The sequence below is a fragment of the Saccopteryx leptura genome, chromosome 1 (genome assembly GCF_036850995.1).
Source record: "Saccopteryx leptura isolate mSacLep1 chromosome 1, mSacLep1_pri_phased_curated, whole genome shotgun sequence".
In the NCBI taxonomy this organism is placed as follows: Eukaryota; Metazoa; Chordata; class Mammalia; order Chiroptera; family Emballonuridae; genus Saccopteryx; species Saccopteryx leptura.
The window spans coordinates 317,554,107-317,580,424 of NC_089503.1; the positions used below are offsets into that span (position 1 = coordinate 317,554,107).

The 26,318-nt window shown below is 53.2% G+C and overlaps 1 protein-coding gene across 3 annotated transcripts in view; it reads left to right on the top strand.

Moving 5' to 3' along the window:
- Window positions 1-609: 609 nt before the first annotated feature.
- Window positions 610-26,318, top strand: part of GRAMD4 (GRAM domain containing 4) — a 77,578-nt gene continuing 51,869 nt past the window's right edge. For 2 of the 3 annotated variants that reach the window (XM_066358697.1, XM_066358698.1), the window contains exon 1: window positions 610-868. In XM_066358697.1, the coding sequence (XP_066214794.1) occupies window positions 840-868 (29 nt within the window). In that variant the 5' untranslated portion in view covers window positions 610-839. Of the gene's footprint in view, window positions 869-22,394; window positions 22,652-26,318 lie in introns of those variants that run through there. The other variant, XM_066358699.1, reaches the window with a different exon arrangement.

The following is a 26,318-nucleotide window of genomic DNA, read 5'->3' on the forward strand; positions in this document are numbered from 1 at the left end:
ACGGCTCTCAAAGAGAACTCTGGCTTCACCTGCATGCCCAGGGGTGACGGGGCTTTCACTGGAGATTGCTGCTCTGGGCAGAATGAGAACAAGGACCTCAGGTGTCTGAATGATTCCACCCTTGGCCATGTGGGAAGGCTGGGCAGGGGTCTCCTGTGCAGGGAGGTCACTAACCCCCCTAGTGGGCACTGAGATCATTCCTGAAATTTTGCCCTCCCACGTGATCACTGCCAAGCTGATGTGCTGGGCAGGTTCGCCCCTGATGGGCGGGCTGCGGGCCAGGTGACAGCATCATGCGTGCTTGTACGTAGCTTCTGCCGAGCCAGGCCCTCGGGACCGCGAAGCGCCGACCGCGACTGACGGGAGGACACGCTGGAGCCACCGCGCGTGCACGTGGGTGCGAGTGGCGGGGACGCACGTGGGCCACCCAAACAAAGGCTTTGCCGCGTGACCTAATGCGCGCACGCGTGCAGATCCGCTAGGGCAGGCGCGCTCCCGCGGGCCCCAGAGCTGGCCGCGCTAGGAGGGGCGGGGCGGGGGCGGGGCGCGCGGTGGGGCGGCCTCTTTAAGGCGCGGCTTGGGGCGGCTGTGCGGCGCGCAAAGGGGCGAGTGGTAGTGCGTGGGGCGGGGCGGCGGCTGCGCAGGCCGGGCCGGGGGCGCGCAGACTCCGCGCAGCGGGACGCGAGCGCGCGACTAGGCGCCGCCGCCGCCTCCGCGCTCGTGGCCGGGACCCGCGGGGCCGCCTCCTCCGCGCTCCCCGGCGCCGCTGGGCTCCCGGGCGGGCGGCAGGTGCAGCGCGGCCGGGCGGCCGGCGACGGGAGCGCCGCGGCGGCGGGTGGATGAGAGTTGGCCCCGATCTCCGCGCAGGGTAAGCGGCGCGCGCGCGCGGACGCCCACACGGACCTCGGTGGATACACGGGCACGCTCCCGGCACTAGCCGGCCGGGCCTCGACCCGACGCGCTCGGTCACGTTCTCCCCTAGCCGGGATCCAGCGGCCCTCTGAGCAGGGCCCAACGGGGGCGCGCCCCGTACACACGCCCCCGGGGCCCTCGCGGGCCGGGAGCACGTCCCGTTACCCCCCTTGTCACCTGGTCTACCGGGCTCGCCAGGGAAGGAAGGACATTGAGGGGGCCGGGCTGGGGTGGTGGTGGTGGTCGCGGGATTGGGGTGGGGTGTCACCGAGGCCAGATGGAGGCGTGGACGCGATGAATGTCTTTTTCCCAGCCCACACTTTGGGAGTGGAGAAAGGACCCTCCCGGCCCTGCGACTTCCGAGATCTCCACCAAAAAGTTGTGGGCCTTCGCCCACTCTCTGCACCCCTTTTTCTGCCGCCTCCTTTCTCTTTGGGACTGTTGACTAGTGGGGTTCTTCTGGGGCTCAGGTCCGTGTGCAGAATAGGAGGTGGGGTGTAGTGTGGCAGCCCCCAAGCCTTGGCCCTCACTTGCCCAGAGCAGGCCCAATACCCCTGTCAAGGAGGGTAGGAGAGCCAAGGATGGGTGGGCTCTGTGGGAAAAGAAGCAGTGACCCCAGGGCTGGAGACCTGGTGTGGGGAGCCTTCCTGGAAGCTAGGTCCACCCAGCAGCCTTACAGTTCCAGAGGCAGGGACGATTGCTTTTGGGGGACACTTTTGCAACATGGGGTTCCCTCCTTGCCTTCCTTGTGTCGGTTGGGGAGGAAATCCAGAGTTCTGAGCCTCTCCCACCAACATTCCACCCAGCCCTGGGGTTTGTTTTGCAGATCAGCTTGGCAGGACAGCAGGGGCAGGTCTGGGCTGTAGTTGAGAGAGGAATTTGGAGGCTTGCCTCCATCACGCACCTGCTCTGACCTTGGGCAAGAAGGCATGCCTCCCTCTGCCTCAGTTTCCTCCAGTAAATGGGAAGGCGGGATGATGAGAGGATTATTAGATGAGGTGTTGCAGACTCTACTGACTGGGCACACCCAGTGCAGAGATCAAACACACTGGCCAGGCTATAGAAGTGCCCTTTGCCCCCTCCCCAGGTGGCTATTGTTTCTTTGACTTTGCCCCTCATGTGGTCCTTTGCCCCTTTGGGGACATGCAGTTGGCTGGGCGAGTGTATTCCAGTTAATGTTCCTGCTCACCTCCCACAGTTGGTAGTAGGGACAGCTTGGATCAGAGGCCTCACTAAACCTACTCCTCCTTCCTGTTACAGACTCCCCTGAAAACCCTCTGCCTGGTCCAGGTAAGGGGCCTTGGCTGCCTGTCCTCCCTGCCTGGAACACAACATCAGTTCTTTAGCAAGTGTGACACGGCCAGGGGCTGTGAACCTCCCCCACCTCCTTTCCTGGCACCAGTCTAGACAGTGCTGGACCCTTAGTGGTGAGTTGCTGGTTTGGGCCTGGGGACTGGAAGCAGGGGAGTCCCCTGGGCTTCTAGATGGGTGCCACCCCCTTCTTTGCACCTCTGGGGTGTGGGAGGTGGTGGTGCCAGTTATGTGGCCTGGGCACGGGCAGGGTCTGTCCCTGCGCTATCTGCCCACTTGCACTCAGGAAAGGCGTTTCCTGGAAACGCAGGGGAAACTCTCAGAAAGTTGTGGTCTGCTTGGCCCTGGCCTTGGCAGTGGTTTATTCTGTTTCTAGCAGTGCGGGTGGGGGCCCTTGATGAAGGCAGAACCAGGTGGTCTGACTCCAAACTGCCCACCTGCCAGGTCCCCCTTGGCACCCTTGGCACTCTCCGCTTATCTGCCGAGTCCATCCTGGAGTTGGTGTCAGGAGATGGACTGGCCGCCAGCTCCTGTGACCTCCACTTTCCTCTCTCTCCCTGGGCCTCACCTTCACCAGCTAGAGATCAAGAGGAGGGCCAGACGTTTTCCCTGAATCACCATTTTTGCTGTGTGATAGGAGTAGTTCAGGCACAATGAAAGCAAAATGTTACTAGTTTCCAGTGCCAAGGGAGGCCTCCAGCCTGAAGCCCGTTTTCTCTTTGTAACAGTATCTGAGTGATGTTACATTGGAACAGGCAGCCAAACACAGACCTTGGCATTCTTTCCTGACGTTTCCATAATCCTGATCCGTGGTGGTGGCTGTGCCATGGGTACACCGGCCATCTCATGGACACCAGTGAACCCCTTCCAGTTCCCCACACTTCATGGTTTGGGAGTTCCCCTCTGGAAGCCGGATCTTACCTGAGCTTTGTGAGAGAATGGGGTTCCCATTCGGGAGTGCCCAGGCTCCAGCCAAGTTCTTATTTTGGAAGGGGGACTCTGTGCCTTAAGGGAGCTAGGGCAGTTTTCCCTGGTGCAAGCCTCTGGCCCCTCATCTCTGGTGTTTGGCCCTCTATGTGTGTGAGGATGGTGGGGGCTGCTGCCTAGTGGCTGTGGTGGGGACTTGAGCGTCTCCAGAGCGAGCATTAGTGCTAGGTGGGGAGGAAGACACTGGTGGTGGCCTAGTGGCCAGGTTACTTCCCTTTCTGAGTTTCTGCCTCCTTCCCTGCAAGGCGGGGCTGGGAGGCTGCTGCACCTGTTGTCAGGAGTAAAAGAGACTTTTTGTCAAGAGCTGAGAGTGTGTGCGGGCTGCCTAGTGGGGGCTGCTGCCAGTGTTGCGGTGGCAGCAGAGCATTCCTGCGCTTAAAGAAGTTGGAAATGAATTGGGGAGAATGAGACATGGGTCGTGAGGAGTGAGAGGAGGAATACAGAGGTGCTTGCCGGGGAAGCCGCCAAGGGGAATGTGACCACTCAGGTGGCGCTTGGAAGGCCTTCTTCGCTTGGGGAGACTGAAAGCTGGCTTGGGGGGGTGCTCTTTGGCACTGCAGAAGCCATCGATCTGTTTTTTCCTTGGCTTTGGTGGCATGGCAGTGGGAACCCTTCTTGGGTTTTTATCTTATTTGGCAGAATCTAGAGAACGCCCCTCATAGAAGGGGTGAGTTGAACACTCTGGTCCTGTGACCACAGGCAGAGGCCCGGGTCCTTGAAGGTGATGCTCATTTGATGACTGGAGTGGTTCTAAGGATGCCTAGCCCTTGGCGTGGGGCAGGCAGCCCAGTCTCTGCTTGGAGCTGCCGCCGACTGGGAAATATAATCGGTTCAGTTGAGAACTTCAAGGCAGGCTGCTGACTGCTGTCACAGACAGAGGTAGTGGAGGAAAGCAAGGTTCCCTAATTAAGAGAAAACTCTGGGATCTGCCTGTGGCCTGTACGCAGGGGCTGGCCAGAGACCTGGGGCGGTAATTTACCCTAATGATAGTCGCCATTGGAGGCCTATTGTGTGGCATTTGAGTGATGACCAGGGTTGTGATTACGTTTAAGCCCTGTGATTAAAGTCCTCTGTGGGTGCACAGGAAGACAGGCAGTATTGGCCTATTAACTAAATTAATAATAGTTACTAGAAATCACTCAGGATCACCCCAGACTTGTGCTAAATGTTTCTTAAGCATTGTCCCTTATGGTCCTCATGATGCACACGTTCACCCCATTCTGCATTTTAAGAAAATGAGGCAGAGAGAGATGGGGCAGCTTGCGTAAGTGCCCAGTTAGTTAAGTGCAGAGCCAGGATTGGAACTTGGGTTGTTTGGCTCCAAAGGCTGGGCTTCCTCCTTAGTAATCCCTTTGTAAAGTTTCTGGGGGTTCATGAGAGAAATTACGTGAATCTCAAGTCAGGATGAGAAGAAGCGTCTCCCCGCTTTCAAACATACTATGACAGCCAGAGGGCCCCTTCCCTGGGCCTGCGCCATCCTAACCACTTTAGATGATTGAATTCTGTGGCAACTGGAGTAGGTGCTAAGGTAGCTGCTATTATTAGCTTCACAGATGAGGAAGCCTGGCACAGAGAAGGGAAGTAAATTTCCCCGAGGCCACAAGCTGGGCAGTGGCAGAGCCTGGTTGGAACCTGGTAGTCTCGCTCTCTCTCTCTTTTTCTTTTTTTTTAAAGATTTTATTTATTGATTTGCAAGAGAGGAGAGAGAGAGAGAGGCAGAGAGGAGGGAAGAATGGGAAACAACAAAGTTTCAGTTCCTTCTTGTATGTGCCTTGACCAGGTTTTGAACCAGCAACCTCAGAATTCCAGGCTGACACTCTATCCACTGCATCACCCCAGGTCAGGTGGTAGTCTCTGTTTTTAGTGTGGGTGCTGTGCTCAGGGAGATTAGGCAGAGAAAACTCTTGGTCTTGCCGCTGTCTTCATGGGCAAGATGCTTAACATCTCTGGGCCTCAGTGCAGTCACCTGTGAACAAGGATCTTCTTGGTCTAAAACAGTGGTTTTCAACCTTCTTACACTTGGGCACAGGTGAAAATAGGAGAATTTTTTTTTTGTGCATTATCTTTTCATTAAAATGCCATAAAATGAAAATTCTCTAACCAGAGAAACAGTAAAAAAAAAATATGTATTTTAATAGAATACAGCTGAAATTTCTAGAGAGCAATATTTAATTGAAATAAAGTGAGTGCAAAAGCTGCTGTTGTTTCTTTGCAAGAATACTTGATACACGAGGCTGCAGTTTTATTTCCGGGAGATGGAGTGTTACATTGACATCCAGTCGGTTTCTCTGTTTGGTTTTTATTAGTGATAGAGCCAAAAGAGTCTCCTCACACAAGTAGGTAGTAGAAAGCATGATTAAAATTTAATAGCTTGGTAACTAGGAGATGGGTGTGCTTCTTCCAGCAATATCCAACATTGTGACCATGATTGCATTTTATGTTTGGGCACCAGAGTGACATCAGACAATAAATCTGTCAGTTTTTCTTTCTCACAATGATCAAAGGAGCGGGAGTTGATATTGTCCATGAATGGGTTATTGACCCAGAGGTTACCTTTATGGGGATTCTCATTTTTAGGATGATAATGGTCAAAGTTTTGAACTAATGCTTTTGAATGTTGATTTATTATATTAAATACAAATTTCTGGTTGAGGTCTGCAGCAATCAAAAAGTCTTGGGTGGCCCTAGCCGGTTGGCTCAGTGGTGGAGCGTCGGCCTGGTGTGCAGGAGTCCCGGGTTCAATTCCCGGCCAGGGCACACTGGAGAAGCGCCCATCTGCTTCTCCACCCCTTCCCCTCTCCTTCCTCTCTGTCTCTCTCTTCCCCTCCCGCAGCCAAGGTTCCATTGGAGCAAAGATGGCCCCGGGCACTGAGGATGGCTCTGTGGCCTCTGCCTCAGGCGCTAGGATGGCTCTGGATGCAACAGAGCGACGCCCCAGATGGGCAGAGTATCGCCCCTTGGTGGGCATGCCGGGTGGATCCTGGTCGGGCGCATGCGGGAGTCTGTCTGACTGCCTCCCCATTTCCAGCTTCGGAAAAATGCAAAAAAAAAAAAAGTCTCGGGAGCCTGACCAGGCAGTGGCGCAGTGGATAGAGCGTTGGACTGGGATGCAGAGGACCCAGGTTTGAGACCCCGAGGTCGCCAGCTTGAGCGTGGGCTCATCTGGTTTGAGTAAAAGCCCACCAGCTTGGACCCAAGGTCGCTGACTCCAACAAGGGGTTACTCGGTCTGCTGAAGGCCCGTGGTCAAGGCACATATGAGAAAGCAATCAATGAACAACTAAGGTGTTGCATGCGCAATGAAAAACTAATGATTGATGCTTCTCATCTCTCTCCATTCCTGTCTGTTTTTCCCTGTCTATCCCTCTCTCTGACTCACTCTCTGTCTCTGTAAAAAATAAATTAAAAAAAAAAAAAGTCTCGGGAAAGTGGAAACATTTTTACATCTTCTTCCTGTATGCAACCTTTCCAAAGAACAAGTTTAAATAAAATGCATCTATTTTATTTCTTTATGTAAAAATGTTTGTGTTAAACTCCTGAAGAGAAATACTTAATTTGTTGAAGAGGTTAAATGTATCTGCTATATACTCAAGCTTAGCCGTCCATTCTTCATCCAACAAAAGCTCTACTAATGCTCTCTTGCTCTTACAGAAACTGTTTCTCTTAGCCTGAAAAGGCATGAAAAGAACCTTTCCTCTGGAGAGCCACCTCATCTCTGTATAGAGAAGGAGATGTTGGTGTTGTGACTCCGTTCTTTCCCATAGTGTCATGAATAAGTTCAAACCTCAACTATGAATATCATTAACAATCTTCATTGCGTCATTCATCACTGCGTTCAATTCAGGGGAAAGGTTTTTTTGTAATTAAATGTTGCCAGTGAATCATACAGTTCTTGGACAGCATCTCTGGATGTGCAATGTACTTTATTTTCACAGTTACCCCTCAGGGATGTCCAGTCATGCTCACAGCCCTGTCTGTACACACTCCGATGCGCTTTCTCCAGTCTCAGCCCTCCGCTTGAAAGTGCTCATTAAGAGCATTAAGTATCTCTGCACTAGGGGTCTGCCAGATAGATCAAGACAACAGAGCAGTTCTTCCATAAAGTCTTTATCGTCAGTATACCTCATGAAGCAAAGTAGAATAGCATGGTTACTCATGTCAGCTAAATGAGACTCATCAAGTCTAATGGCAAAACATTTTGACTTCTTTGTCCCCTCTACAGTTTGCTCTCCATGTCAGTGATTCTTCTCTGAACAGTATTGTCTGAAAGTGGTGTAGTCTCAAATGTATTTGTGTGGCCTGAGGACCCCAAATTTCCCAAGTGACATCTAAGATGCAAAGCTTTACTAATTCTTCACCAATAGTGAATGTTGTGTGTGTGTGTGTGTGTGTGTTTGGTATTTGAAGGGAAGGTTAATGAGACTCTCAGAAGCAATGATTTGTCACGAGTCATCATTTTCTTCGTTTGAATTTTCTGACTTTTCATTTGGTTGTGTAATCTTTTGGAGAAAACCAGCAGCTTCTCAATGAGATCGCTATGCTTTGAATGCAAATGACCAGTAAGTTTGGAAAGTTTCATTGCATCATTTGACAGAATTTCAGAACATGTAACACTCAAGGGCTGTGGCAATAATTCAGTACCAGGTGCTACAGTGAAACCAAGTTTTAAATATAACTCCTTATGGTACTGCCTAACAGTGTTTCCTTTCTTTTTCTCTTCCTTTTCTTTTCTTTTTTTTGTTTCTGTTGCACCTTCCAAATTATCAGCACATTTCATTTTCACTGTTTCTTTTGAACTTGAAGCACTAATAATTGGTTTACTTTCCCTGTCATCATGACTTTTTTTTTTTCATCATGACTTTTGACTGTTGCTTTCACTTTTGAAGAAGGTTGAAATGTTTGGTTGTTTTTTCCTTTCCATTTTATAGGGTTTAAAATTTACAGCACAATGATATTAAGACACATGATAATTTATTTGCAAACAATGTGGACACATTCCGAACAGGCAAGTACATGCATGTACTGCTGAGGGGGGAACAAATGGAAACATGCAACAGATAAAGTTTTATTTACTTTTTAAAAAGATTTTTAAAATTTATTTTTAGAGAGAAAGGCAGAGGAGAGGAACAGGAAGCAGTTCATAGTTGCTTCTCACATGTGCCCCGACTGGGCAAGCTTGGGGTTTTGAATCATCAATCTTAGCATTCCAGGTCAACGCTTTATCCACTGCACCACCTCAGGTCAGGCTAGATAAAGTTTTATCATACTGCGCATGATAGTGCAGTACAGCGCTAGCTGGTACTTGGTTTCCGAACACCATGTGTACAATGCATTGAGCACTATATAAGTTTGTCTGAATGTGTTTTATCTGTTGTGCATGATTTGTAGATGCTCTGCCTGGCACAAAAGGTTGTTTGAAGGAGCCTACAACTTCTAAAGATATCTAACCTCAGTAGTATTTTCATTGATGATACAGGCTGACAAGTAGCAATCATCTTGAACACAAGCAAAGTCGACTAAGATCATTGGGTCTATAACCTTCATACAACATCAGGGTGGTTAACTCTTGTGGACTGGCACAAAATTCCTGCAGACTGGTCCACAGACCAGTGGTTGTAGAATACTGGTTTAGGGTACAGAAGCCAGAGAGGTGTGGGAGGTGACTGTGGCTTGTGCTTCCCTAAGAGGGGGGAGGGAGGAGGAAGAGGGTGGGAGTGGTGGTGGGATCCGCCCTGTCCACAGCCCTGGCTGGTGTTGGGCGGAGCAGCCGTGGTTGTCTAGGGGTGAGGGCCTCTGGAAAGATCTGAGACACTGGGCTCTGCCACGTTGCTCAATTCTGTGAAGCGGTGTTGCCCAAAAAGTACTTTGCTCTGAGTTTGTTACCTGTCTCTTGGGAATGCGGGGAAGGGTGGCTCTACCCCAGTACCTCAGAAGCTGCCATTCTCACGATAAGCTGTGGGTTGGAGAAACCAGAAGCTCAGGGTGCCGTGAAGGGCCGCAGGGGTTGGGGACCCTGGGGAAACAGCTCACCCCCTCTCTGGTGGGTTCCCATATTCAGTGAAGAGGGCTGGAGCTGTCTAGGTGGGTGGGCTCATGAGACAAGGAGTGTGACCCCAGTTTTTGCCCCAGACACCACCCAGGATAGAGGCAAGGTTTCCTTTCCCAGCCCTGCCCCCCCACCTCCTCTTGTCCAGGGACAGCAGACCCCTGTGTCTGCCATATCCCTGTTCCTTTCCCTGGCAGGGTGCCTCCTGCGGTGCCCGGTTTAGAGAAACACCTCCTCACTTGCTGTTTCCTTCCTGCTTTGTTCCCTGGAGGTGGGGGAACCCTTTCTCCTCTGTTGTTGAGCACTGTCCCCCGTGTGTCCAGAGCAGGAGCTCCCGGGAACATTTGGGGAATGAATGGACACGGACACACTCCCTGAGGGGCGTGATCCTGGAGCATCGCTATAGCTGTGGGCTCCTTGCTCTGCCTGGCCCCTCTGCAGCCTGACCTCCGAGGACCAGCAGCTTCAGGCCCTGAGAGCCAGGCTGTGTGGGTGGGGAGGGGTCAAGACAGGGCAGTTAAGGGGTGTGTGTTTGCTTTTTAAACACCTTTATCGAGGTATATAATTCATATACCATACGACCTACCTATCAGAAGTGTGGCATTCACTGATGTTTATTGTGTTCACAAAGTTGTGCAGCCGTCACCGCAGTCTTAATTTTAGAGTATTTCCATCACTCCCAAAAGAAAGCCATACCCTGTAGCAGTTACTCTGTGTTCCCCACCCCCATCCCGGCTCCGGGCTCTGATCTACTCTGTGGATTTGCCTCTTTGGGACATTTCATGTGAATGGAACATACACTATGAGGCTTTTGGGGTCTGTGCCCTTCATTTAGCACGATGCGTTTCCATCCGCGTGACAGTGTGTAGTGCAGGAGTTGTGCTTTGTGCCTCTTTCCTGCTACCAGGTGGTCCTGGAGCATCTCTTGTGTGTGTCGAAGTGGGCGTGCTTGGCCTCACCAGGCACCAGGGGTCAGCCTTCATTCATAACGGCCCCTTCTGTTGCTACAAGCTATCCAGGGACTCTTTTTTTTTTTTTTTTAATTTTTTTTTTATTTGTTCATTTTAGAGAGGAGAGGGAGAGACAGAAAGAGAGACAGACAGAGAGAGAGAAGGGGGGAGGAGCTGGAAGCATCAACTCCCATAATGTGCCTTGACCAGGCAAGCCCAGGGTTTCGAACCGGCAACCTTCAGCATTTCCAGGTCGACGCTTTATCCACTGTGCCACCACAGGTCAGGCTATCCAGGGACTCTTGATGTTCACCCACTGTGTGCAGGGACCCCCCCCCCCCAAGGCATTTCACATGTCCATTCTCATTTTCAGTGACCATTCGTGGGAGCTGTACACAAGCCACCTCCTCCAGGAAATCTTCCTGGCCTTTCCACTCCCACAGGGTGAGGGCGCCTGTGCTGGTCTGCCTGTGTGTGGCTGTCTGTTTACCTGCCTGCCTTCTAGTTCCTGGAGGGCAGGGACCCTGGTTTTCATCTGATGCCTCATGGGGACAGTGGCAAGTGTGTGGGGAGTGAATTCTTGCAGGTGGGGGGAGGGATAGTGAAGGGGTGGAGCTTCTCTCTCACTGACTGCCTCACTATTTCTGTCCCTTGATAATCTTTCTATTAAGTGTACATATCACCTCATATCACCTCACTGGGTCCTCAGAGGCTAGGTCTGGCTGTCGGTGTTGTGGACACTCAGGCAGAGCTGCTGAGTGAGCCTGGAGCCCAGCCACTCCTCCTCCACTGGGTGGCGTGCTGTTTTTTGTTTATTTCTTTGTTTTAGTAATAGACTATTGTTTTAGTACAGTGTGAGAACGACAAAAATATTATACATACTATAAGGAGTTCCCATAGACCAGGGGTCAGGAACCTATGGCTTGCGAGCCAGATGTGGCTCTTTTGATGGCTGCATCTGGCTCACAGACAAATCTTTAATAAAGAAAAAATAGTCATGTTAAAAACATAAAACATTCTCATGTATTACAATCCATTCATTTCCTACCGCTCAGGTTCATGGTTACGGGTGGCTGGAGCCAATCACAGCTGTCCTCCGGGACAACACCAAATTTTTATTGGATAATGTGTAATGTACACAGGTCATTGTATGGCTCTCATGGAATTACATTTTAAAATATGTGGCGTTCATGGCTGTCTCAGCCAAAAAGGTTCCCGACCCCTGCCATAGACCTACCTGCCTCTCCCCCTAGTTTCTCCTGTTATTCACATTGGGACATTGTTACCATCAATGACCCTATATTGATACATTGTTACCAAGTAAAGCCTGTCTTTTATTTAGATTTCCTTCCTTTTCACCTGGTGTCATTTTTCTGTCCCAGGACCCCATCCAGCCTCCTTAGGCTCCTCTGGGATGGGACACTTTTATAGTATTTTGATGACTTTGACAGCCCCGAGAAGTTTTAGGTACATTGCAGGATCTCTCTCTATTGGAATTTGTTTGGACAATTGGAATTTGTCTGTTGGAATTTGGATGTTTTTCTCAGGGTTAGACTGCGGCCATGGGTTTGGGGAGGAGAACCAACCACAGAGGGAAGAGCCTTCTCCTCACATCCTGTCAAGGGCACATACCGTCTACCTGACTGATCTCTGTGATGTTGACCTTGGTCTCCTGGCTGAGGTTTGTCCACTGCACTGGGACCTGACCCCGGCCATCCTGTCCTCTTTGGAAGGAGTTCACCATAAATGGCCCAGATTACAGGGGTGGGAGTCGGGTTCCACCTCTTGAGGGCGGAGCATCTGTCAGAACAACTTGGAATTCTGGGAGGTCCTCCGGTTGCCACACCCCCATCATGGTGGGGTGAGGGGAGTGCATCCTCCCTGTCTGGCCTGCAGGTCCTCCAGGCTCACAGTGTGTATTTCCTGCCCAGCCCTAGAATCAGCCAGGTCTCCAAGGAATCCTCTGTTGGAGAATGGTTTTAGAAGCCAAGGTCTGGGTGCTGGGTATGCCTATTGCTACTGGGGCTTTGTTGCTCTGGGCCATCTCAGTAACAACAGGGACACACACACACACACACACACACCTCTGTACCTGCGGTGTGTAGCCCTCTGTGTGTATCACCCAAATTCATCTGGGTGATATGGGCGTAGTCTCATCTTCACCACGTGGGTCCTCTGGCCTCCTTCCCTTGCTGATCAATAACTTTCCTATTTGCCGTCCGCTTATGTAATCGTTTGGTTCTAGTGTAGCTGCTCTACAGGGTCAGAATTGATACCCCGGCCTCGGGAAGTGGCTTTGTGGGCCAGAGTGCAGTGCCCATGGGCAGTTCCTTCTGCTCCCCTAGGAGCATGGGCCGGGCGGGGGTTGCTGGCAGGGTCCTCTGCAAGACCCTGCAGAGACGGGGGGGAGGGGTGCACCTGCTCTCTGAGGAGGTCCCTGACCTGCAGGGAGAGGCATAGAGGATAATGGGGGTCCCCACTGAGCCTAGGCAGCCCGGCCTGTGTGGATGGGCTCACTCTTGACATCCTTTGAAATCTCAAGTGGCGCTGACTTTGAACACAGCCTGGAGGCCTGGCCTCAGCGGGAGCCTGGAGCTCAGACTCATCACTGACTCAGATGTCTGCTGGGACTTTGCTGCTCCCTGCCTTGCTTCTGAATTTGTGCCGTTGGGTTGGGTGGGGGCGGCCTTTGGAGGGAGAGCACCCATCAGTGCGTGGCTGTGCGGAGGAGCAGCAGTGGGGCATCAAGATCACTTTCTACTCCGGAAGGGACAGCTGGGCGAATCCTGCACCTCCTTGCTGGGAGCTCCGCGTGGGCTCCCGCCTTGTGCAGGGCTGTCTGCTGCAGGTGCGGCTCCTGTTGGCTGGGAGGGGGACTGCGGTGGGAGCTCTGAGCAGACTCTTTGAGCCAGGTGGGAGGGGAGAGGTGGAGAAGGGTACGCACACTCTGTGCAGGGCTCAGAGGGTGGGCAGGGAGCCTGAGAGCAGCCACAGGTGGGGAGTTTTGCTGGGTTTGTGTTTGGGGAGCAAGTAGTGGCCATCTGGGCAGGCTCAGAAGGTACCAGGCACAGCAGTCGACCCTTTGTGCTCCTGTCCTTTTAGAGTTAAAATGGGAGGACAGTGGAGTGGAGGCTGGAATGACCAGTAAAGGCTGAGGAGGAAGGGAGTGAGGGCCCTGCAGCTTGGAGGGCACTCGGGACGGCAGAGACAGGCAGAGGTATGTCGTGTCAGTCTTGGCCTCCAGCTGGGCAGTTTAGCCACTTGAGTAGCTGAAAGAATACATGGACCTTCAATATCATAAAAACCAGAATCTAGCTTTGTGTGTGTGTGTGTGTGTGTGTGTGTGTGTGTGTGTGTGTGTGACAGAGACAGAGAGAGGGACAGATAGGGACAGACAGGCAGGAAGGGAGAGAGATGAGAAGCATCAATTCTTCATTGCAGCACCTTAGTTGTTCAGTGATTGCTTTCTCATATGTACCTTGACCCAGGGACTACAGCAGAGTGAATGACCGCTTGCTCAAGCCAGCGACCTTGAACCTTGCTCAAACCAGATGAGCCCATGCTCAAGCTGGTGACCTCAGGGTTTCGAACCTGGGTCCTCTGAGTCCGAATCTGAATCTTCATCCACTGTGCCACCTCCTGGTCAGGCAGAATCACACTCTTAAAAGAGCCGACTATAACTAGCTGCCCACAGGGCTGCCACAGAGCCCAGGGTCCCGAGTTGTCCCTGTGCCCCAGGCACTGCTGAGAAGTTGGTAGGGTGCTGTATTCTAGCAATGGCACCATGAGGTTCATGGGTGTGGGACAGGGCTGGGAGGAGAGCCCAGTCGTCCGAGTGACCCTGCCCATCGGCTCTGACAGCTCGAGGCTGTGCTGTATGCTCCTTCAAGACCTCTCTAGCCTGACTGGTGGTGGCACAGTGGATAAAGCATCGACCTGGAACACTGAGGTCACAGATTCGAAACCCTGAGATCACTGGCTCTGAGCATGGGCTCATCAGCATGGGGTTATTGGCTTGAGTAAGGGAATCGTCTATATGACCCCAAAGCTCAGCAGCTTGAGCCCAAAGATTGCTGGCATGAAAAGCCCAAGGTTGCTGGCTTAAGCAAGGGGACACTGGCTCAGCCCCAGTCAAGGCATGTACGAGAAGCAATCAATGAACAACTAAAATGAAAGCAACAATGAGCTGATGCTTCTCACTCTCTCCCTTCCTGTCTCTCTCTCTCTCACAATCTCTCTGGAAATATAAAGAGAAGACCTCTCTCGGCATGTCCTTGGTTCCTGTGCTGGCTCCAGTGCCCAGGGTTGTGTCCAGGGGCTAGTTTCTGTTCCATCCAAAGAGGAGGGTCAGAGACAGAGAGGTGGACTGGATGGGAGGTCACTCTGAGGGTCTGTGGCCTGTGGTGCCTGCTGAGTTGAAGGGAGCGGTCATTGCTGGCACACCACCAGGCCGTGCTCTGCCCTGTCGTATTGGGTGAGCATACAGCGTGCTGAACCCATCGGGATCAGGAGGAAAAGCAATATTTTGTTCAACAGCCATTGCTTTAGAATGCAGGGAGATGTGGGTCATGTCTAAGGTCACCCATCAGAGTTAAGGTGAGGTATAAGCATCTAAGGGCGTGTGGGTGAAAGGGGAGAAGTGGGGAGAATGGCAGTAGGGACCTGAAGGTGGAATTTTAAGGAGTGAGGTGTGCTGGTGGTCATCCCAGTCCTTAGGGCCCTGCCCGCTGCTGCTGCAGGTGGGACCTAGGTGGGCACGTTGGTGGAAAGGAAGTGAAATATGAGTCACCTGCCTCAAAGGCCAGGCATGTGGGGTGGTTGGACGGGTAGAGCCGTGGGCAGGATGGGAGTGTGGACTGGGAGGGAAACACAGGGCCGGGGCGTCCTATTCCTGGTGCCCTGTCTTCCACCCTGTGTCCAGGAGTCACACCCTGCAGGGAGGGCCCGGGGACAAGGGGTCAGTGCCCATATGGAGGGGCATAGGCTGCCTGGCGGGGTCGGCAGACTGGCAGTGGCGGCTCTCCCTGGGATGCCCAAGTGGCGCATTCTAAGCTGAACATCTAGAATTGTGACTCTCGGAGTGGACAAGCCCTGGGAGAACAGCCCAGCAACCCCCACCTGGTGCCAGAGAGGGTGCCCTGTGGGGAGGGCGGGAGGGGCAGACCCGGAGCCCTCTGACTGTCTAGCATCAGCACCCCCGCCTGACAGGCTAGGAGCCTGAGGGAAGGAGGGAGGGCCACTGGGAAAGCACCTTGGCGGCAGCAGTGTCCAGGATGGACGTGCCTGGCTCGGCCACCTGCGGAGTGAGTTCTGCTCCGCCTTCGCCTTCCTGAGAGGCGGTCCTGGCTGATTGGACCCAGGATTTGGGGTTCATGCTGATGACTGAGGGCTAGGCAGAATGGGGACAGAAAGGGGAGGCGTGGCCTCTCACCAGCAGCCATTCTAAGCTTAGAAAAGCCCCCACTGATCGTTTGTGGTCACGCAGCTGCCTGCTGCGTGGAGAACTGACCATCTTAAGATGAGCCCATGGGTGTTTGTGTGGGGGGAGGTGAGCCCTGGATATCGGGGACCCCTGTCTTATGTGACCCAAGGGTGGTTGGTTAGGCTGAGTGGGGGCAGTGGGAGGACTGCCTGAGGCTGCCCAGGGAGAGAGTGATTGGGTGGTTGTGGGTGTCTCAACACCTACTGGATACCAGGGGATGTATGTGGGTGGCAGCCCCCTCACCTCCCCACCCCCCCAGAAGGGGCCACACTGTCTCCATTTGCAGATGAGTGTGTGGAGGTTGCCGAGGGCCTAGCGAGTGGCTGAAGCAGCTCTGCTGCCTGGGGGCCCATACCCTCCTTCGCATCCCACTGCCCACTGCCCACTTCTTTTGGGTTCAAGTGTTTTAAGAGATTGACGCTGTCCTGTCTGTTACCCACGTGTGGACCTCATGTGAACCCTTAACTCCTCTCTCCTGGCTGGCCTGTGCTCTGCATGGACCACCTCCGCAGCCACCTCAAGAGAGGCTGCCATGTACACACCCGTTCTGCAACTGACCCCTTAGCTAGTCCCCGAGGGCCCTCCTTGCCACCTGGCACAAGATGTGTGGGGCTGGGTCCCCCCACTGGCCTGAGCCCCCTCAGGGTGGGCCTGGGTTGTGAGGCTGGGGGATTCCAAAGACCACCGTCACCCACTTGCTGTGGCCTGGGTGGCTGAGCCCCTTGGTGGTTGGTCATCAAGGTCTGTACCACTGTTGGTGGCCTGGACAGGCCTCGGGCATTGGTCCTTCCCTAGGGCAGGAGGAGTCAGGCTGGGGTCTGGTCAGTACAGCTCTGGGGGGCTGTTGTCTCTGTGTCCCCCTCTCCCCCAGGAACTGCAGGATACCTAGTCCTCTGACAGAGAGCTGAGAAAGTGATGGGGGTGGTGGGGAGGGGACTGCTTAACCCCGGGCTGGTATCCGATTGCTGACGCCTGGCCTGGCTTGGGTGGCTTGTTGTGGGGAGAGGAGAAGCCAGGGCTTGGACCACGTGCTATGTCCAGGGCAGGCTAGCAAGTTGGAGAGGCTGGGATGGAGATCCCACAGTGTCTGTCCGAGGACAGCGGAGGATGGCAAGGTTTCCAGTTTGGAGGAGCAGCTGGAGAAGGCTGGGGCCTTGGGAGGCAGCCAGGCGCCCAGAGCTGCCAGCCTGAAGCAGGTAGCCGCTTCCCTGGAGAGGGACTGTGTCCCCCTCTGCCTGCACTCTACTCAGCCATGGCCACGAGGGACAGGAAGGGTCAGGTGGCATTGATGGGTCATTGGACCTTCCTGTTCCTGCAGGATGGTCAGGCAGGGACCGTCTCACTCATCCCGACACCAGCGCTGGGCCAAGGGCATCGAGGTTCTTTGAGGCAAGGTCACTGATGGCTGACTCCCACTCTCCCCCCAGGCTGCCCTGCACATGAGGCCGACCCCAGCCTCCTGCACGCAGCTGACTTAGTTCACAGATCCAGCTTCTTTATAAGTTAGGCAAGTGTGTATTTCATAATTGACTGCTCAATTGTATGATTAAAACTAGTTAAGTGTGCTGTTTGCACTGTCATAGTGAGAAAGCTCAGTGTGGCTAATTTAGTCACTCATTCCTGGGCACGGGCTGGGTCAGTTTCTCTCCTGAATGTTTTCTCCATTCAGATCCGATCGGGGAGGAACCTCCGGCTCCCACACCTGCAGGAGACTCTGAGTTCTTTTTTCTTTTCTTCACTGTTTTAACAACTGGGTTTTTTTTTGTTTGTTTGTTTTGTTTTTTTACTTTTGACTTTTTATTAATATTAATGGGATGACATCAATAAATCGGGGTACATATATTCAAAGAAAACATGTCCAGGTTATCTTGTCATTCAGTTATGTTGCATACCCATCGCCCAGAATCAGATTGTCCTCCGTCACCTTCTGCCCACAGGGCAGTTTTCTTTGTGCCCCTCCTCCTCCCCCCTCCCCTCTCCCTCCTTCTCTCCCACGCCCCCCTCCCTCCCACCCCCGGTAACCACCACACTCTTGTCCATGTCTCTTAGTCTCGTTTTTATGTCCCACCAATGTATGGAATCATGTAGTTCTTGTTTTTTTTTCTGATTTACTTATTTCACTCCGTATAATGTTATCAAGATCCCACCATTTTGTTGTAAATGATCCGATGTCATCATTTCTTATGGCTGAGTAGTATTCCATAGTGTATATGTGCCACATCTTCTTTATCCAGTCTTCTATTGAAGGGCTTTTTGGTTGTTTCCATGTCTTGGCCACTGTGAACAATGCTGCAATGAACATGGGGCTACTTGTGTCTTTACGTATCAATGTTTCTGAGTTTTTGGGGTATATATACCCAGTAGAGGGATTGCTGGGTCATAAGGTAGTTCTATTTTCAGTTTTTTGAGGAACCACCATACTTTCTTCCATAATGCCTGTACTACTTTACAGTCCCACCAACAGTGAATGAGGGTTCCTTTTTCTCCACAGCCTCTCCAGCATTTGCTATTACCTGTCTTGTTGATAATAGCTAATCTAACAGGTGTGAGGTGGTATCTCATTGCAGTTTTTATTTGCATTTCTCTAATAACTAATGAAGATGAGCATCTTTTCATATATCTGTTGGCCATTTGTATTTCTTCCTAGGAGAAGTGTCTGTTCATGTCCTCTTCCCCTTTTTTTATTGGATTTTTTTTGTTTGTTGTTGAGTTTTATGAGTTCTTTGTAAATTTTGGATATTAGGCCCTTATCTGAGCTGTTGTTTGAAAATATCATTTCCCATTTAGTTGGCTGTTTATTTTGTTGTCAGTTTCTCTTGCTGAGCAAAAACTTTTTAGTCTGATGTAGTCCCATTCATTTATCTTTGCCTTCACTTCTCTTGCCTTTGGAGTCAAATTCATAAAATGCTCTTTAAAACCCAGGTCCAGTCCTGACCTGTGTTGGCGCAGTGGATAAAGCATTGACTTGGAAATGCTGAGGTCGCCGGTTCAAAAAACCCTGGGCTTGCCTGGTCAAGGCACATATGGGAGTTGATACTTCCAGCTCCTCCCCCCTTCTCTCTCTCTGTCTCTCCTTCTCCTCTCTAAAATGAATAAATTAAAAAAAAATAAAATAAAAAAAATAAAACCCAGGTCCATGAGTTTAGTACCTATGTCTTCTTCTATGTACTTTATTGTTTCAGGTCTTATATTTAGGTCTTTGAGGCATTACAATACCTGACTTCAAACTATATTATAGGGCCACGACAATCAAAACTGCATGGTATTGGCAGAAAAATAGACACTCAGACCAATGGAACAGAATAGAAAGTCCAGAAATAAAACCACATATATATGGTCAAATATTTGATAAAGGGGCCAACAACACACAATGGAGAAAAGACAGCCTTCAACAAATGGTGCTGGGAAAACTGGAAAGCCACATGCAAAAGAATGAAACTCGACTACAGCTTGTCCCCTTGTACTAAAATTGACTCTGAGTTCAAAGCAGGATTTTCATCCTGAGAGTCTGAATTCTGTGGCGCACATCTGCGGGCGGTGGGGGTGGGGGTGGGGGTGGGGGTGGGAGGGTAGACCCCCGATTGGCTTTCACAGGCTCCCGTGTCACTCGGCTGTCTCACCCAACCCCATGCTTCCAGGAGGGCACGGTGGCATCACGGAGGTAACGCTGGCTTCCTGCCTGTTGCTGGTTCCTCCAGACAGGCTGGCCGGCCCTGCTGTGTGGAGTTTTTAAAACCTTGGCAATAAAAAGAGCCTATTATGACCTATTTATAAAGTATTTCAGAATCCCTTCCATGAATGTTGTCCTAAATTCTGTGTAATTAGAAGGTATAAAACCTATTCCGTGATTATTTTTGTGTGCCAGTATAACCTAAATTAGAACACTGTGTAGTTTTTTCGTGTTTTTTTTTTTTAAGAAACCATTTTAACAAAAACTTAAAAGGGATTGGTTTTTACCTACAGGGTAAACGCTTGATAGTAATGTGTCTGTGTGACATGGGAACCTTGGTGACTATTTGGTCTGTAGACCCTTTCTTCTCACCAGTAGCAGAAAGGGGGCCTCGCGTAAATGTTTAAAAGCTCATGGATTCTGACTAGGGGGATCATTAGCATCCTCCCCGCCCAGCGCCTCCCCCCACAGCCACCCCTGAACCTCTGGCTCAGCCGGAAGCCGGCCAGCGGATGAGCCTGGTTCTTCAGGAGTGGTCCTCACATGGGTGCCGCTGGATGTGGATGATGGATTTGTTGCTCTTGCCCACTTAGCAAATGTTCTTCAAGCGCCTGTGAGCTGTGCAGTGGGAGGGTGGCTGTAGGAGCAGGAACGGGCCCGTGTTGCCTTGAGCAGCCTAGTTTCCGTAGCAGCTGTAGTGGGTTTGGGGGGACTTTGAGGGGTGAGATCATGGACTGAATCTTTTTCTTTCTTTTCATTTGTTTGGACCTCAAGTGCTTTGGATTGGATAAGTTGTAGCTCCTTGCTATATCACTGGTCATGCAGGACCCTGTTGTCTGTTGGCTTAATTAATTTTTAACAGAATAGGCACCTTGAGCTCCCCACCTCCAGTGGCCGTTGGAGGGGGCCCAGCTCTTTGTTTTCCTGTGAGTGTCTTTCCTGGGCCGACATCACCCTGTTTTGTTACCATGGCTTCATCCATCTGCTCAGGCGGGTCCCTCCCCTCTGTCCCCTTAGTGTGATTGCATCTTGAAGGACTGGTAGAAGTGGGTGGGGTAGAGGGGGGGCAGAGACAATGAGGGACATTCTAGGCCAGGGCAGGTATGATAGCAGACAGATGAGGGACCAGGTGTGTTCTGGGGATGGGTGGGGTGTTCAGGAGAGACCAGGAGTGGCCAGAGGAGTGTCGGGCTGAGGCTCCTGGCCCTCTTAGAGGCCGTGGGCAGAGGATGCTGGTGGCAAGGAAACTGAGCCACCAGGGTAGTCAGGTGTTTCCACAAGTTTCAGGTAGAGAAATGACCCTGGGGTGTGGGGCGTACTGGGATATGGTCAGGGCTGGTGATGGAGGCTGGGGCCGTCCTGGTCCTGGGCGAGGGGCATCTTCTAGCGATTGAAGGGGGAGGTGGAAGCCCCCCTAAAACCTGGGGGGTTTGAGAGGCAGCACGGAGAGTCCCAGAGACTGGAAGGGGACGCCTTGAGGCAAAGCACTGACAGAGCAGGTTCAGTGCCCTTCCACGTGGGGCCCACACACCAGGCCCTGAAAACTGCCCTTTAGCCCGGAGATGTGGCATTTGGAGGGCGCCCGGGAAGTGAGGAGGCTGCAGGCGCACAGGGTGTGTATTCAGATGTTGGCAAGCTTGGAAACCAACCAGAGACTGCGTGTCCCGGGTCCTGTGGAGAATCTGCCTCTGGTTTCCAGAACGACCCAGGAGGAAAATTGGATGTTGGGACAGATTTTTCATAGGGCTGCCTGCCCTTAGTGAGAGGCCGCCTCACCCTCGGGACCCTCCTCTTATGGCTGCTTTTCTGGAAAAGGGAGGTGGTGACTTGACGAGCCTGGTAGCTGCGCTGGGTCCCCGAGCGGAAAACGGGCTGTCAGGCGGCTCAGCCCTCAGCCAGGGTTGGCCTGGGCACAGTTGTGAATGCCCCCCAACTCCCCTGACCCTGGCCCAGCCCCAGCCGTCCTGTGCTGTTGCCAGGAGAGCAGCTTTCCTGGCTAAGTCCCCCAACGCATCGAGGGTCCCCTTGCTCTTGCCAGGGGTCGAGGTGTGAATTCACAGAGAACCCCTGATCCCTCGCTACACTGGCAGGTGCCACCCCATCCCGTGGAGGTGCCAGGCTCGCCAGGTCTCTGGCCTTAGATCTGGCACTTTTCCCTCTGCCCCTTCTTGGTTTGGCCAGGGAGCCGAGGGGGGGCGGTGTCGGGGTGGAGCCAGACCTGGCAAGGCCCTCGCAGCAGGTAAGTGAGCCTGCCCTCCTGGAGATGGGCAGCGCCCCCACTGTCCTTGCTGCAAGTACTGTCCTGGCACCAGGCGGACGCTGTTGGAATCATTTGAGCTTGGGGGGCGTCTCCAAGGGGGTCAGGGCTGTGGACCTGCAGGCTCCTCTCTGCTGCTGCCCTGACTGGGCCGGGAGGACTCGGCGTGTGGGGCCCAGCTCCCTGCCATGAGCATCATCCAGGCTTGGAGACTAACCTGGTTAAATCTCACTGATGAGGCCAGAGTTCACTGCTCTCCCAGTGAGAGTGTGCTTGGGACGGCCAAGGTCAGGACAGCCTTTTTGGCAGGGTCAAAGGCCATAGCACCTGTGTAATAACTGGAGGATGCATTATCATCTCCTGTGTGGGTGCAACTAGGGCCTCCTGGGGCGTGTCTGGGGTGTGCGTGCTTATCAGAGGCTTCAGATGGTCTTTCTCTTCAGCAGAAGCAGTTGACAGAATCTCATTTTCTTTTGGAATGGGGCGGTTAGCCCCCCCCCCCCCCCCCGGCAGCAGTCTTGTCTCTGTGGGGACTTTCCCAGGCCACGGGGGTCTTGCGCTGTAGACCTTTGTCTGCGATCTGCTCAGCTGCCCTCTCCAGGCGGGGTAGGAAACCGCCCTTCTCTCAGCTTGCCAACCTGTTAGTCTGGCTAAGCCGGGTCTCCACGCCTGCGTTCAGGAATCCTGCCCTCCCCGGGAAGCCACACCAGACTTCAGGCCACAGCCTGGACGTGGACAGCTGCCTAGCATTGCAGGACTTGGCCTGGCCCTAGAGGCCGGAGCAGAGCCGTCCCTCAGCCCAGCCAGGTGCGGGTGCTGGAGGCAGCCTCGCAGCCTGGCCTTCCCTCAGCTGTGGGTGGGGGTCCTGGCAGGAGGCCCACACACCGCCAGGCCCCATTAGAGAGTTTCTTCCGTTCCATGTTGGGCTTTCCCCGGGAGAAGAGGACCTGAGGCCTCAGGCGTGCGTGGCTGCGATGGTGTGAAGACAGGACCCCAGATCTAGAGGAACCCACTGAGATGTCTCTCTCCTGTTGCAGGTGACTTCAGTAGGGCTTTAGCCAGGACTGGACCAAGGGCTGCTTTGCCATTGCTGTTCTGGGGGCAAGTTTGTATAAAATGTAGGTTTTTGCCCACCACCTGGCTGCACACTTGGCCTGTCGTGTGCAGGGGGAGGTCTCATACTCTGAGTAGTTTGGGCTTTTAGTTTGTTAGGGGTTGGCAGGGGTGGCCTCTTTCTGGCCAAACTTTGATGAAAGCTCTGGTGGGGTGTTGGGTCTCCTGCTCTGGAGAGTGGGGTCCAGGACATGGCAGTGGGAGGGAGGGAGGGAGAGAGGGAGGAGAGGGGGGGGGAGGGAGGGAGGGAGGGAGGAGAGGGGGGGAGGGAGGGAGGGAGGGAGGGAGGGAGGGCCGGCCTCCTGGCCACTGGGTGTTGGCGCCTGAGGATTCTGATGATGGAAAGCATAGGACGCTGCTCACGCATCCCGACGGGCCCTCTCAGGGGCTCCTCTTACTTCTCAAGGGAGGAAACGCCCGATACTGGTCTGATTTCCTATGATGTGCTGAGGCTGGATTCTGGCCACTCGGAGGTCCAGGTCATTGGGTTCTGGTCCGCTGGCTATGGGGGGGGGGCTGGGGGCAGGAGGCTGTGCCCTCAGCTGTGGAGTGGAAGCCCCTCTGTGAGGGCAGGTGTACCAGATTCCAGAACCAGGAGCTGCTGCTCAAAGATGGGTCCTTCACCCAAACTGGCACAGGAGGTGAACACGGTGGGCCTGGTCGGGAGGGCGGTGCTGTCAGCCGCACTGGCCATTCCAGGCCCTGAGGGAAAGAGGAGCAGACGGGGCCGAGACATGGAGGCGTGTATCCGCACGCTGACCGCCACACACAGGCTTGGCCTCACTGGACGGCCCCGCGGGGAGGGGCTGGGGCCTGCAGTGCCCACTGTCCAGTGCAGCCCCCTGCTGTCGGGAAGGATGGGAGTCCCGGGAGACTGTCACAGGAAGTGTGGGAACAAAGCCAACCGAGATGTGGGGTCAAGTCAGGATGTTAAGAGACTTTGGGAGGATCCTAGCACACAGGAAGTAGATTCTGGGGACCTGGGACTGGGGACTAGATCGCTGTGGAGCTGGCTGCCTGATCGTAGGTGGGGGGACCTCCGTGTGTTAGCGGTGCTTTTGGTTATTAGTTGTGTTTTTTTAAGAGTTACTGTCACCTAGTGCCTTCACCCGCACTTAACATGTCCGCTCAGTTCTCTGGGGAGATGAAGACAGAAATGTGTGCACGCCAGCCCCAGAAGCTTCAGAGCCACCCCGGTGGACTCTGCCGGGTGTTCTAGCTGCAGCAAATCTGGCATTGTCTCTAATTACCTTTGCAGAAAAGTGACCTCTGCAGGCTTCCCGCCTGGGGACCTCGTCTGGAGAGTCCCTTAGGAGACTCCCTACTCCCCTGTGTTATCTTGCTTTCTCCCTGTGGACTGTCCAATAAACTGGGTGGTTGTGAATTAGCTGTCCCTGAAGGCAAGCTTGCTGTTTACAAATGCTTTGTCACAGCATCCTGCAGAGAGGAGTCCTTTAGTCGTAATGTTATTGTTCCCCAACTATCTGTTTTAGAAATGGACTACTTTACCCTTGATTTCTAATTTTGTTTTGTTTTTTTTGAGAGGGGGAGGAGAGAGAGAGACAGAGACACAGATAGGAAGGGAGAGAGATGAGAAGCATCAGTTCTTTGTTGTGGCTCCTTAGTTGTTCACTGATTGCTTTCTCATAGTGCCTTGACCGGGGGGCTACAGCATAGTGAGTGACCCCTTGCTCAAGCCAGTGACCTTGAGCTTCAAGCCAGTGACCTTTGCGCTCAAGCCAGCGACCTTTGGGTCATGTCTATGATCCCACGTTCAAGGCTGGTGATTTCAGGGTTTCAAATCTGGACTCTTAGCATCCCAGGTTGATGCTCTATCCACTGCACCACCACCTAGTAAGGCTACCATTGATTTCCTAAGGTCAGCGGTGCTTGTGCTCTCCTGAGAGTGCCCTTGGCTTGTCACTGATTCCTACAGGTGTCACCGGGCGCTGTCACCCTCCTTCCGTTTTGCAGGGGAGGATGTAGGCCAGTCAAGGATCTCCCCAAAGTACAGGCTTACCTTGTCCTCCCAGCACAGAGGGGCCACCCCCGGCTTTCTTAAGCAGACTGGCCTTTGTAGGCTCAGGTCCTGGGTATAGGGTCGTGGGGGCATGGAGCTGCCTGCATGGGTGCCCAGGCTGGTGTCTCTGGTTCCCCATTTTCTGAGTGTTCCTCTTTGGCTTACCCTGTGTTCATTCGTTTTCAGGCAGATTCTCTCCCTGGATGGCAGCACGCAAGTCTCATTACTAAAAAAGGCTTAGATTTGCTGCACCTCCCCCTGTGAAGCTGAGGGTGCGATTGATACCTCCTCACAGTGGGCTACTGGATTGCAGAACCACAGTCCTCAGGCACAGGGAAGGCCATGGTGCAAGGTGGTATGTGCATCCTGCACACACAGGTGTGTGAGCCCAGGTGCCCTGGTGCAGGGATATTCATGGATGGAGACATTCCTGTTTAAGTGGGCATCTGGGAGGACTTCCTGGAGGTGGCTTCTGGGGCCCTTGAAAGGTGCATAAGATCTGAAGGCAAGGAGGGCTTTTATAAACATACGGGGTAGGGAAATGATTGTGTGCCTGGGAGATGGCCATGGGACTGGCCTTGAGGAGGAAGCATGTGCTGTTGGGGCTCCTCCTCTGGCCTGAGCAAACCCCCTGAGTGAGGTGGGAAGGGAGGGAGGACGCACCTCTGTGAGGTGGGGTGTGCGGGTTTGGTGTGGTACAGCTGCGAGGCTTCCTGGGGTAGGTGCTGAGGAGGCTGTGGAGCCTGGCCAGTGTGGGAAGGGGGCTGTCCAGGTCTGGCCCTGCCCTCCAGCCCCATAGCCCATGGGGACACGGGGGCTGCTTCTCTACCTGTCCCTTTCCATCCCCAACCCTAAGAGGGCGTGCCAGGGTGTGCTGCATATGTGTGCATGAGGACCCTGGGCTGTGAGCCACCTGTCGGTGCCCGGTGCCAGGTGCCCGATGAGTGTCTCAGTGAGGTGAAGGGGAGTGATGCAGACAGGCGATCCTGCTGCAGGCCCAAGCGACTTACTTTCTCCCCATCTAGCATCTCAGGTTGCATCTGTGGGACACAGCTGCAGCTGCTGAGGTCTGGACCTGGATCAAATGGGGTCGTGGGCTCGCCTTGGGGCACAGTGTCACAGCCTGTCCCTGCACCCTCTCTGGGAATCACTGAGGTAGACCTCCGTTCTCAGGCTTTCTGGTCTGGGAGCCCCTTTCCAGTCCTGAGTTCATGAGGCCCCAGAGAGCCTCTGTGTGGTATAGCCACTGCTCCTTAGCATTATAAATTAAGTTTATTAATTTACCCCAAACTGCCAACTATAAACCCCTTCTGTGTTTACATATATAGCGTATTTTTATTTTTTTAGAAATCTATTTATTCCCCCCACCAAAAAACGAACAAAACAGGAACATTTAGTGAACGGGGCATTGGCTGTTGTGCAGCCTTGCGGGGTCCGGTTTAATCGAAGACAGATGGGTCTCTGGGCTTCTGTATCACCCAGGGGATGCCCTAGAACCAGCGCAGAAAAGCAGATGACGTCTAAGGGTTGTTGTTAAGCAGACCCAATCCTGTGGGTCACCCAGAGGGCTC